Raw genomic sequence first — 13,735 nt, 5'->3', positions numbered from 1 at the left:
TGGATTCGTGTACGAGTAAATAAGTTTTTTTGAAACTTTATATTTAAGGAAAAGTGCAATAACTCAACAACGCCGTAACCGAATTTCAAAAACCAAACATGAAATGATATCAGAATTTAACGTAGCCTCTGAATATGTAATGATATACAGGGCGTTCTATTTTAAAAAATGGAATTTTGGTCTGTAGCACCTATCAATTGTGTCTTTTTCGAAATTTATTCACAGGAAAATCTACAAGAAAAGTCAAGTTTGGGTAAGAAATTGTTGTGTTTGTGCCTGAATCCACCTGAGAGAATGAGAAAAATCTCTATACACTGAGGTAAAGGATTTAAACTCAACATGTGAGTCAAGCCTAGTAAAATTTTCATCACAAGTAAAAATAATAATAATAAAAATTAAAAAATTTAGATTTTTCAAAACTCAAATCAAAATTCAAAATCATTTAATAACAACATCATTCATCTTATAATTGCTTCAATTGTAGTGCATATGTCATATATTCTTTCATGAAAATTGGGAAGCAAAAAAGTTTATTAGAATATTTTGATGCTTCAGTATTCCGCAATGATCTGAAACTGCTTCTACTGAAAAACAGTGAACACATGCACAATATCTGTCTTTTCTGTGGACAAATCGTTAGCGACATACAGTTTTCATTCAAGTGTAAAACTTGTCTGAGATATATACATAAAAAATGCCTTTTAACAATTTTTTATATAGATTATGGATTGAAAATTACAGAAAAAACAATAAATGGAATGTGTGAACTGTGTAGATTATATTGAATCAAACTTTTTGAAAATGACAACCCTACATCTTTTGCATTCAATAACATGTTTTTATTTTTAGTTGGTTTTTTTCTAACTCTGAATTTTATTTTTCTCAAGTCTCTATGCAACCCCCTTCGAAGCCCAGAATAATGTTTTGCTTCTCACAGTATAATACCATTATTGAATTCAATTATTGTAATGCATATAAAGTTATGGTTAGAAGATTTTTCCTTCTGGGATTTTCAATTAATCATTGAATTTATATATCCCCTTGACCACCCTGAACGACCGATCTCATTTTGTGATTTTGACAGAATTATTGTGACTTCTATGAGTTATGATTCATTTTTGTATTCATAACCCCATTTGACCCCTTTCGACTGGCAGTCTCACATTGTGATTCTCAAAGATCATTATTATGATCGAATCCTATTTTTTCAACATGAAATTATTTTGACAGGATTTTTCCTTGTATGAGTTTCAATTTATTTTTGTATTCATAACCATATCTTAACCCTTTTGACGGTCCGTCTCATGTTGTGATTTTCACAGATTGTTTTTATGATCGAATTCGATTTTTCTAGCATGGAACTTTTGTGACAGGATTTTTCCTTCTATGAGTTCCGATTTATTTTTGTATCCATGTTATTATTTTCACAGATTGTTATTACGATAGAATTCGATTTTTCCAGCATGAATTCGTTGTGACAGGATTTTTTCTTCTATGAGTTTCAATTTATTTTTCATTCATAACCCCATTCGACGGGCGGTCTCATGTTGTGAACTTCAAAGATTTTTATTATGATCAAATTCGATTTTTCCAGCATGAAATTTTTGTGACAGGATTTTCCCTTCTATCAGTTTCGATTTATTTTTGTATTCATAACCCCATTTGACCCCTTTCGACGGGCGGTTTCATGTTATGATTCCCACAGATTGTCATTATAATCGAATTCGATTTTTCCAGCATGAAATGTTTGAGGATTTTTTATTTTATGAGTTTCGATTTATTTTTTTATTCCTCCAGCATGAAATTGTTGTGACAGGATTTTTGCTTCTATGAGTTCCGATTTATTTTTTTTATTCATAACCCATTTGACCCACTTCGTTTTATGTTTTGTCGAGATCATGTCCTGACCTGGTGAACAATTGTTTTTGAGCGTTGATATGATATTGATGATCTCATTCCTTGTCGTAGGTTCCAGTACAATTGTAGAGTTTACTGTTGGATCATTTGAAAGCTTTTGGGGTTGTTCGAACTAGGATTTATTTACAGCATTTTTATTCCCATTCCAACAAAATATTTATTGAACATATTGAATTTTTGTTCATTATCGGGGATTACAGCTTTTTCGGTATTGGTTATTAGTATGCTGGTTAAAGAATATTTACTAGTATGTCGGTTTAGTCTCATTGATTATTTGTCAAGTTTTTCTGCTACCACCTTTTACGGATTGAAATTTATTTTTGTAATATTCATTTTTCCTTTTCATCAGTAAGTTATTGAGTTCATTTCTATATTATTTGTACTCTCTGGCATGTACTGATGAACGACTATGCAATCTTTTTTTTTGAGCATGTCCCTATGTCTCATGGATGTTATTGAAGCTTTTGTAATACAAGGTTTCATTTTATATTGCTTCTGCTTGACATTTATAGTATAAGATGACATTTCATTGAGATGAAAAAGATGAGAAATTGATTTTCTTCATTGAATTAATTTTATTTGATAGCTCTTCCTTTTCTTTTATTCTGTGTGATTGCAATGTAAGTTGGGTAATGATCTGTAATATGTGAATGGAAGATAGTCGGATGGAAGATTGTATTGTTTGAGAAGCATTGCATTATTCATTCATTTATCTAGTAGGTGCCTGAATTTTTTTCAGTTCTGAAATTTAATTTTTAATGGGTTGAAAATAATAGTTATTCATTGGAAGTCTAACGTTAGCGCAATGTGCCCAAACCAGTGTACTCGTTATGGGACTGTAGTACATTGGTCCTAGAGTTCTAAGAGGAGGTTATTCCGAGAAAACATCTTCAACACTGTACTTCCAAATTTCAAGGATGTTTTTCTTATATCATCCCTTCCTATATGAAAGAAATTTTACCCCTTTTAAATTACAATATTCATCAAGAAAAAAAATCACAAATGCTTACTGCTCAGTGCTAATTTGAAAGATTTAAAATTCAATATACGGTAGTACAATGAAAATGTTAAATTGACCAAAATATTAATAATAAAACTAAGAGTAACTAGCAACTAGATGATGTATTATCTTTTCTCTTCTCTATTATTGTTATGATACTAAATAAGTAAATTTATAATTATTTTCTTATACTTACTGTATAATTTTTGGGAAGGGTGGAAGATAGCCTTTGGCTAACTCCTTTCCTTTTATGTATAAATGTATTTTTATGCATAAAAAATGATATATTATTATTATTATCATTATAACTCTTATGATATCACGAATAAAATAGACAACAATAATATGCTAAATGAAATTATTCAGTAGTTATTTATTAACAAAAGGGGGAAAAAAGGATGACTAAATGTGAAAGTCCGTTTTCACTTTCCAGAACATTAGCTGCATACACGTGACAGCACGTTCACAACTGTCATGACCTCCTATCTGTATATTACGATTCAAAATGGTCGCCGTCAAATCCTTCAGCGACCTTCGATATGGAAGACCATTTTTGTGAGGAAATACATGAGCCGTGTCAACATTGTTTTGATGAACTAGCTTCAAGGCCCGCAAGTCATTGTCTAATGCGTGGCCAATTAGAATCGTCCCTTCGTGGATGAACTTCATCAAATCCCTCTGTACCTGTCTGATGTTTTGAGTATTCTTCATTGCCATATGTTGTGCCGTAATTCCAGAAAATCGTGTGTTATAGTCGACTATTTCATGGTCAGGTTTCACATATGAATCGTATACAACACTTCCGTCCATACCGACAACGGTAACTTTTGTCCATTCGACGCCTTTAACTGTGTAGCACATTTCACAATCAACAGCATAAGCATCTATATACGAGTATATACTAATCATAGGATTTCGCATCGTAGAGACATAACCTGCGTCACTTATTCCATTAGAAGGTCCACTCCAAACGTGACATCCACTCTCAGTACAACCTTCAGAGCCCTTTTCTTGACCGCAGCATTCATAACTGAGTAGTCCGTTTTCACTGATTTTTTTGAGCTTCCCCCAATGATGGCAATATTTTTCTACTGTACTACTAAATTATTCAGCACTTATTTATTAACAAAAGGGTGAATAAAGGGATGACTAAATGCGAAAGTCCGCTTTCACTTTCCAGAACATTAGCTGCATGCAAGCGACAGCATCCTCATAACTGTCGTGACCTACTGCTCCTGTCTGTATATTACGATTCAAAATGGTCGATACCAAATCCTTCAGCGACCTTCGATATGGACGACCATTTTTGTGAGGAAATACATGAGCAGTGTCAACAATGTTTTGATGAACTAGCTTCAAGGCCCGCAAGTCATTGTCCAATGCGTGGCCAATTAGAATCGTCCCTTCATGGATGAACTTCATCAAATCCCTCTGTACCTGTCTGATGTTTCGAGTATTCTTCATTGCCATATGTTGTGCCGTAATTCCAGAAAATCTAGTGTTATAGTCGACGATTTCATGGTCAGGTTTCACATATGAATCGTATACAATACTACCGTCTATACCGACAACGGTGACTTTGGTCAATTCGAGGCCTTTAACTGTGTAGCACATTTCACAATCAACAGCATAAGCATCTTTATACGAGTATATATTCGTCGTAGAATTTCGTTTCGTAGAAACATAACCAGCGCCACTTATTCCATTGGAAGGTCCACTCCAAACGTGAAACCCACTCACAGAACACCCTTTAGAGCCATTTTCTTTACTGCAGCAATCATAACTGAGTAGTCCGTTTTCATTGATTTTCTTTAGCTTCCCCCAATGATGGCAACATTTTTCTTGTGTAATATAATAATCTGCAGCTACGTGGAATATTTTTTTGCATCTACAGCATGTTTTGACATAAACCCTCTCTCCAGAAGGGTGACTTTGTTCTTCCCAACTTGTAGCAACGTTCCCTAAGAGAATTGATTCATATGGATAACCTAAACTTCTTAGACAATCTTGAGGAACCAAATATTTGGGTAGTAATGCCATAAATCTCTCCGCAGGAACGTAAAAGGCAAATGAATGGGCAAGAGGTCCAAATTTCTGTTTCCTTGAGCATTCTACCAAATATGATGATGGTCTTTGGTGTGACCGCAGTGAAGGACTAGTCGGTTTCACAGAGTACTGTTTATGGTAGCTGCTATTGAATGTATTCGGGTAGTTGTAAGTTAATTGTTTTCCATTAGCGACAAATGGTCCCATCGACCTTGGAATATTAACCTCTTTGAAGATTTTCTTTCCACTAAGAGAGTCTTTCAATTCGATCCGTTTAAACATTGTTCTCTGAAAAATTATAAAAACGAGTATTAATATTGAACATATATCAATGGTAAGAATATTTTTAATAATATTCTGGACAATTGATTTCCAATACACACCAAGTCAAGTCAACAGAGGTGAATAAAATAATTCAATTTCCCCGAATTCCCCCAATTATTTTACGGGTAGTAACAGATAGGTGAAAATCAAACTTCCATCTACTTACCACTGTAAAATCACTGATTGCAACCAAATTTCTTAAATTGAATTTGAAAATCTAATCGAAAATCACTCCACTTGAGACAATCGACAATCACCACACACACAATGGCGAATGATTGTGGTGCATGCTTTTAAATACCAAATCAACTATTTATTCAGGTAAGATGCATGATCAATTCGTTTACCTGGGAGACAGGTAAACGAGGCGGAGAGTATGAGGAGCGCGTGTCCTATGCTCTACCTTTTCAAAGAAATGAGATGACGATTGGAAACTCGCGAGTATTTCGGAAACGAATATAAAATGAGTAGAATCGAAAATTAGAAATCTGTTTTGGAGCATTTTACCAAAGACAAAATTCAGTAACAGAAGAGATTATCGGATCTTCAGTTGCCACCAGTTTGTCTTTCGGGATACAAGTTTGAATACATTTCCGATGTCCTAACACTGTTTCTTTCATATTTGTAATAAATTTGTATCATATCTCTTCTTTCCTCATTCGTTAAAGTCAATAACAAAATGTCATTGAGTGTAACAAATTGAAAGTTAAATTTAGAAACATCAAAGTCAAAGCCTATTATATGTTAAGAATTTATTTTTTTCAATATCTCCAATTTTTCGGAAAAGAATTCAAATCAGAAAAAATCCATTGCAGCGCCCATAAGAAAAATAAAGTTGATGATGGTGGTCGGAAGACGAAACGTCGGATAGCAACTCTGAAAACACCATTATGTAGCAGAAAAAAAGTGGAAATATGAGAGTGCACTTTATTTTCGAATCCTTTGATTTTGCTGGCGAAGCCAGCAAAAAAAAATAACCATTTTCCGATATTTCTGTTTTTTCCGGATATCTCCGGATATACTCGGAATTTCAGAACTTTCTTAACGGCATATTGTTACTCAGGTAAATGCCCAACTTTGCCTCAATTTAATCATCTTCGTATCTCTCATAGTTTTCGAGATCTCAATGGTGAGAATCGAATTTGAAACACCCTGTATCTAAAATATGAATACAAATCTAGATAGATGTATGGAGAATCCCGCGGATTTCAAAAAAAGTCCACACAGAGCTCAACAGCTTTACCTAAATGTGGCCCAATTTGTCAAATTTTGCTCAATCTATTATTACAATATGCTTATGAAGGAAAGAAAAGTAAGAAATTTGATATTCCTGTCACGGAGGTAGATGGAGCAGGTGAAAAGAAAGATGAAAATATATTCATGACATTTTTTATTTGAGAAATTAAAGAAAATTATAGAAACGGAGAGACGGTAACCAGTTGGGTTGGAATGCACTGTGGTTCGTCAGTAAATAATGAAGAAAAGAGAATTGAAACTTTCTATGTTTTTACCACTTTCATTTGTAACTAACGTTACTGCAGTTTCGTCCTATAAGGACATTTTCAAACTTATACATTAAACTAACTGGTTTATTACATTAGCCCTTATGTACCACCCCTGTAAATAATAATAGAGGCACAGTATACTATATAGAGTAATCCCACTTCGGGTGATTTTTGGTTTGAATTTTCTACACGCAGACCCAGGAGTTGCAGTCTCAGGTCTGCGCAAACGACGAGTTCAAGACAGGCACGCAATCAAAGCGTTTAAACACTGCTCAACATAACAAATATTCATATAAACTGCTCAAAAAAATACAGTCGATTTTAAAAATTCATAGGATCGGATGTGACAAAATATACTTTAATTTCAACAAGAAAAAAGACAAGATGAAGAACGAGTTTTGTTATTCATGAACCATGGTACTGTGCAAGAGCTCTCTAGGAGGAATAACGAGTCCCTGTGTGTATACAACCGTGATAGCATGGTCTGCACTGATGAGGAACACTTCAAAACGGTTCGCAGTTGGTTCCTTGTTCGAATCAGGCGAAGTCCCACTATTTGTCCTAGAGGGCTCTTGCAAAGTTGTTTCTTCAAAGTGAGAATCTTTGCAATTATGTCTGAGGCGACTTGGATTCCGAAAGGTTAACAGTCGTAAGGTATTTTTGATAGTCAAATTTACATTATATAAGAAGTTGCTGACTAATAGGACATGTTTCATTTAGAATAACTGTTTTTAATCTACGCAGCAACTTTTCGGGGTTGATTAGACATCTAGACTTGTATAGATTCAAATATCAACATTTGTCAATATATGTCGAGTTATTAGCTAAAGAAGTAGTTGTTTTCTGTCGGAAAACATATATAATGGTATAGTCAAAATGCATTTGGACTTGTCAGTGATTTTATTATCAATTTTTACTTGGATAAAAGCTGGAAGCAGCAAAACAACCTATTATCTTACAGTGTAAATAATTCATAACTTCCGACTCCGAAAACTCTCACATACATTTATAGTTAGTACATACATACAAAAAAATTATTTTTGTATGATTGAACACTACATACTTAATTACTTTTTTACTTCTTCAAGTCCTGAATAGTAACTACATAATTCAGAAAGAATAGGCTCTACAGATTCCTTAATCTTGAGTGATGAATTCGATTAGGAATATTTTTAATAATTGGTCCTTAATATAATCGAATCGGCAAACTCGTCCGCCATCTTGAATTCTCCAATCAATAAATGAATATGCTATATTTGGCCCCAAAAATCACTACAAAGAAATTTCGCATGGATTCGTACCATGGTTCATGAATAACAAAACACGTTCTTTATCTTGTCTTTTTTCTTGTTGAAATGAAAATATATTTTGTCACATTCGAATATGAACATCTGCCGATTCCATGAATTTTTAAAATCTACTTGAAACTTAGTTCATCATTGCCCAAATGATCTGGGTTACTTCAATATTACACAAATGCAAAATTATCATTTGTACAATTTTCTCAGGTGCCCAACATGGTTTTCATAGACTGTTTTTTTTAAGCAGTTTATATGAATAGTTGTTATGTTGAGCAGTGTATACACGCTTTGGTTGAGATTGTAGTAGGGAGAAATGTCATTAGTGTCAAATACGTCATCATTATAAAAAATGAAACTCCTGGACACCGACATCAAAGGGACCGACGCTGAGTGAAACTACTGTATACAGAAATACTGTGATAGAGGTACTTGGCTTCATTGAGTACCTGAATTTACAATGCGGATGTGCTAATTTGAAAACGGATGACTAAATTAAATCAATTTGATCATTTTCCAGGTGGCGCCCGCAATATTTATGCTTGTGAATTTCCCAGGATTCTAAATAATTGAGTTTGTAACCCTTCCTTGCTTAATGCAAAATTTCCGTATCGTTTAGATTCGGGAACTTGTGGTTGCATGCCAAGGAATGATTTGAAAACGTCGAATGATTTTTTCCTAGTCTGAAGGACCTTTCATGTTCAGCATACCGTTTTTGAAAATTTCGACCACACTATCCCACATAAACTCTATTACACTCCGGACACTTAAGCTTATAAACTCCAGATTTTTCCAACTTGTCCACCTTATCTTTGGCATTGAAAAGGAAATCAGATAACCTGGCATGTGGTGTGAATGCCACTTCCACATTGATTTTTCTGAAAAAACCCGCAATTATCTCTGTTCTTTTTCCAAAAAATGTTAGAGTGAATTTACGGCTTTGTTTTCTAACTAACTTCTGCGTTGAAACCATTATTACGACCTATCTCTGTAATTATATCAATTTCCCTAGCTAGATTGTTAGAAGACAAAGGCAGTGAGAATGCTCTATGCAACATTGAATTGTAGGCTGCTAATTTATGACTGTCTGGATGGAAAGAAACGCTTGGGATGGTAATGTTTGTATAGCTAAGTTTTCTGAAAACATTGAACTCAAATTTATTCTGATTGTGTGTAATGGACAGGTCTATGAAATTTATCTGTTTCTGTTTCGAGTGTGAACTGAATGTTGCTATTGAGATTATTCATGAATGTCATAAATTGGTGAATAAACAGGCGAGAATATCGTCTACATATCTGTACCAAAAATGAATATGTTTTTTACCCAGGTCGGAATTTACTATAGTGGTCTCTAAGATGTTCATAAATATGTCTGCTAAAAGTGAACTAAGGGTGAACTAAAGGAACTAATTGGTGAACCTGAATTCTGTTTATAAAATTTGTTGTTGAACTGTAGGTAGCTCTGATTTAGGCACACATCGAAAGCTGTTGAAACTTTAAAGGAAGTAGTATGGTCTACTTTGGCTTGATCTAATATGTCTGAAGGTACGAATTCATTTGCAACAAAACAGTCCAAACGAACAAAGCGCGCAGGGTGCGCAGAACAAATTCCCCTAGCGAGTACGTCGCGCCGAACGCGCCAAACATTTGTGGGTATATGCAATTTGCACAAAATTATTCGTTCGCCGGTTTTCAGTTAGTAAGAGAGTGTGGAGGATCACGAGCATTTGTGGTTTTTGCGTGAGTTTTTGCTGGTTATATTATTTTATTAATTTGATATAAATAATATTTTAAAATAAATTGATAAGAATTGGAGTAAGGAAAAATGTTTGGAATCGATAGATGAGTATAAAAGGCAACTAATGTTATGGGATCCAAAAAAATAAATGTCATTATAATAAAATAAAAAAGCATGTTGCTTGGGTGGCGATTTCAAATAAAATGGGGTGTACCACAAAAAAGGTGAAAACTAAAATGGAAAGTCTTCTATCGAGTTTTCGACGGAAAAAAGCTAAAGGGACAGAATCCATTGGAACCGGAAGAGGTTTTTATTCCAATGTTTTTGAATTCAAATGTTATTTTAAAAATAGTGTAGTTTTTCCAAGTAAATAAAATAAAAAACTTTTGATATGCAGATACGTCTATATTGATGCTTTATTAATTAGGAAAACTTTTTTTTGTTAGTTTTGCAAGAAAGGTATTCTTTATAAAAAGTTTTTGTATATACAGAGTATTTCATAAATTTCAAAATCTTTAATAACAGTCAATAATATTTTAAATTAATAGTGACGTATAGATTATTTTTTTGTTATAATGTAATTTTTACCCACTGTATGTAAATATTTTCTTTTTTTTGTAGCAAGAGAAGAAATATACATATCAAAATGGTATGCTTTCCAACGTATGGGTTTTTGTTAGATAAGGATAAACCAAGAGAAACAATAGATTCAGTTGAGGTATGTAAATCTAATCACAAGTCATGTTTGAAAATAAAATACTTCAATTTCAAAATTAATTCTTCAACATATATTGAGCAAAGCTATTACGGAGTTCTTTAGCTGTAGATGCCGATTTTCTTGGAATATTTGTAAGAGGCAATAGTGATGTTTCTGAAGGTTTTTTCTGCCTCCAACTGCCAGGGATAAAATTGCCTTGATCGTCTTCTTGGTCAAAACTTCCCGGAGGAGTGTAAATATTATTGGATTGGCGGCTTTTCCTCAGATAATTATGTAAACAGCAAGCCGCCATTACTACTTTTTGTGTTTTTTCAGGGCTAAGCAATATTGGTTTTCTTAGGACCCTAAATATTGCTGATAAAATTCCAAAAACGTTTTCCACTATCCTTCTTGCGCGGCTTAGTCGATAGTTAAATGTTCTTTCAGGAGTTCTTTTTTCATGTATTCCAGAAAAGGGCTTCATAATATAATTCGTTAAAGCAAGTGCCTCATCTGTTAGGAAAACGGCATTGGTTTATTCGAATTGGACAACGGAGAATCTTCTGGCAAACCTAGATCATTATTTTCTAATTTTCGGTAAAGCGTTGTATTTTTGTATACTCCTCCATCTGATATCCTTCCTTGGCATCAAATGTCAACAAATATAAAATTGTAGTCGGCATCAACAAGGGCAAGTAAAACTATACTGAAATTTAATTTATAATTATAAAATTCACTTCCACTGTTAAAAGGGGCCTGTATTGTAACATGCTTGCCATCCATTGACCCGATACAATGAGGAAATTGCCACTTTTCTTCATACTGTCTACTAATCTGTAACCTTTCTTCGGAATTGCTAGGCATCTAAAAATAATTTTTAACGTAAAATCACAATTTTTATTTAGGTAATGTTTGGTCTTTCAACTTCTTTTGACAAGTTCTACAAGCCATTAAAATAAATGACTCAACTTTGAAAACATCATGTATCGACTAAAGTATAAATCAGACGAATCGTCTTAACAATATTTTGTATTTTAGGAAAATGATAATGCACCACTTTCTGAAAGTGATAAAGGAGATGTAGCCACAGAAGCCACCAACTCACAAGAAACCGAAATACAAACTGAAAATACGCCGGTATCTCCAAAACCACGTACATCTGACTTATGAAGTTATGGTTAGAAGATTTTTCCTTCTGGGATTTTCAATTAATTATTGAATTTATATATCCACTTGACCACCTTGAACGACCGATCTCATTTTGTGATTTTCACAGAATTATTGTCACTTTTATGAGTTTCGATTCATTTTTGTATTCATAACCCCACTTGACCCCTTTCGACGGGCGGTCTCACATTGTGATTCTCAAAGATCATTATTATGATTGAATTCGATTTTTTCAATATGAAATTATTCTGACAGGATTTTTCCTTGTATGAGTTTCAATTTATTTTTGTATTCATAACCCCTTCTTAACCCTTTTGACGGTCCGTCTCATGTTGTGATTTTCACAGATTGTTATTATGATCGAATTCGATTTTTCTAGCATGAAATTTTTGTGACAGGAGTTTTCCTTCTATGAATTTCGATTTATTTTTGTATTCATAACCCCATTTGACCCCCTTCGACGGGCGGTCTCATGTGATTTTCAAAGATTGTTATTATGATCAAATCCGATTTTTCCAGCTATGAGTTTCAATTTATTTTTCATTCATAACCCCATTTGACCCCCTTCGTTTTATCTTTTGTCGAGATCATGTCCTGACCTGGTGAACAATTGCTTTTTAGCGTTGATATGATATTGATGATCTCATTCCCTGTCGTGGGTTCCAGTACAATTGTAGAGTTTACTGTTGGATCATTTGAAAGCTTTTGGGGTTGTTCGAACTGGGATTTATTTACAATGGTTTGCATTTTTATTCCTATTCCAACAAAATATTTATTGAACATATTTAATTTTTGTTCATTATCGGGGATTACAGCTTTTTCGGTATTGGTTATAGGTATGCTGGTTAAAGAACATTTACTAGTATTTCGGTTTATAGTCTCATTGATTATTTGTCAAGTTTTTCTGCTATCACCGTTTACGGATACAAATTCATTTTTGTAATATTCATTTTTTCGTTTTTATCAGTTATTGAGTTTATTTCTATATTGTTTGTACTCTCTGTCATGAACTGATGAACGACTATGCAATCTTTTTTTTTTGAGCATGTCCCTATGTCTTATGGATGTTATTGAAGCTTTTGTTATCCAAGGTTTCATTTTATATTGCTTCTGCTTAACATTTATAGTATGAGATGACATTTCAATATAATTTTGGAAATCATTCAAGAATTTACTATAACTAATTTGAACTCTTCTATTACTAAAAACTCCTTCCCAATCCTCGTTCATCAGAAATGCTTCCAGCTCGGAGAAATTTATTTTCTTTATTGAATTAATTTTATTTGAAAGCTCTTCCTTTTTTTGTGTGATTGCAATGTAAGTTGGGTAATGATCTGTAATATGTGAATGGAAGATAGTCGGATGGAAGTTTGTATTGTTTGAGAAGCATTGCCCAAATAGTTCAGCCTGTACTAACAATTTCTAGTTTTAGTTCTTTTTTTTTCAGTTTCTCAAGTTATCTAGTTTTAATTTCTATTGTAGATTATGCTTACCTGAATAAAATTTACTTACTCACTATATTATTTTCAATGATTAATGAATATTTACAATTTTCAACCTGGGTAAATTGTTGATACCAAATTGTTTTTTTTTTTCATTTTTCAAAACTAGCTTAAAAAGAACTCGGATTTATTTTTAACAATTATTGCACTGCAATATTTCTGTAAAAGTAGAAACAAATTGTTAATTAACTGGAAAGTCACGATAAAAATTCTTTGACATCGGATTATTATTCATTCATTTATCTAGTAGATGCCTGAATTTTTTTCAGTTCTGAAATTTAATTTCCAATGGGTTGAAAATAATAGTTATTCATTGGAAGTCCAACGTTAGCGCGATGTGCCCAAACCAGTGTACTCGTTATCGGACTGTAGGACATTGATCCTAGAGTTCTGAGAGGAGATTATTCCGAGAAAACTTCTTCTCTTCTTGAATCTTTCTCCGAATTATGGCAATACCGAATAGTTTTTGAGATATGTGCAAAAAATCGAATCCATTGTTTTTCAGTCAATTTCTCATAACAATCACGATCTTTGTTATTTC

At 33.4% G+C, this 13,735-nt stretch overlaps 1 protein-coding gene across 1 annotated transcript; it reads right to left on the bottom strand.

The window, feature by feature from the left end:
• Positions 1–3,319: 3,319 nt before the first annotated feature.
• On the bottom strand, positions 3,320–3,838 carry LOC111509717 (putative exonuclease GOR). The gene has a single exon (XM_023165520.2). The coding sequence runs from the start codon at positions 3,836–3,838 to the stop codon at positions 3,320–3,322; it is 519 nt and encodes a 172-aa protein (XP_023021288.2).
• Between the last annotated feature and the right edge of the window lie 9,897 nt (positions 3,839–13,735).

This window comes from Leptinotarsa decemlineata, unplaced genomic scaffold (assembly GCF_025532065.1).
Source record: "Leptinotarsa decemlineata unplaced genomic scaffold, Ldec_3_MD MMD2_tig00000199_RagTag_RagTag, whole genome shotgun sequence".
Lineage (NCBI taxonomy): Eukaryota > Metazoa > Arthropoda > Insecta > Coleoptera > Chrysomelidae > Leptinotarsa > Leptinotarsa decemlineata.
Note: the sequence above shows the minus strand (reverse complement) of the source record. Positions and strands in the feature narration are given on the sequence as shown.

What these genes read in the sequence shown, in the direction of transcription:
- LOC111509717 (XM_023165520.2), bottom strand. Translation starts at nt 3,838, where the DNA reads ATGCGAAATCCTATGATTAGTATATACTCGTATATAGATGCTTATGCT.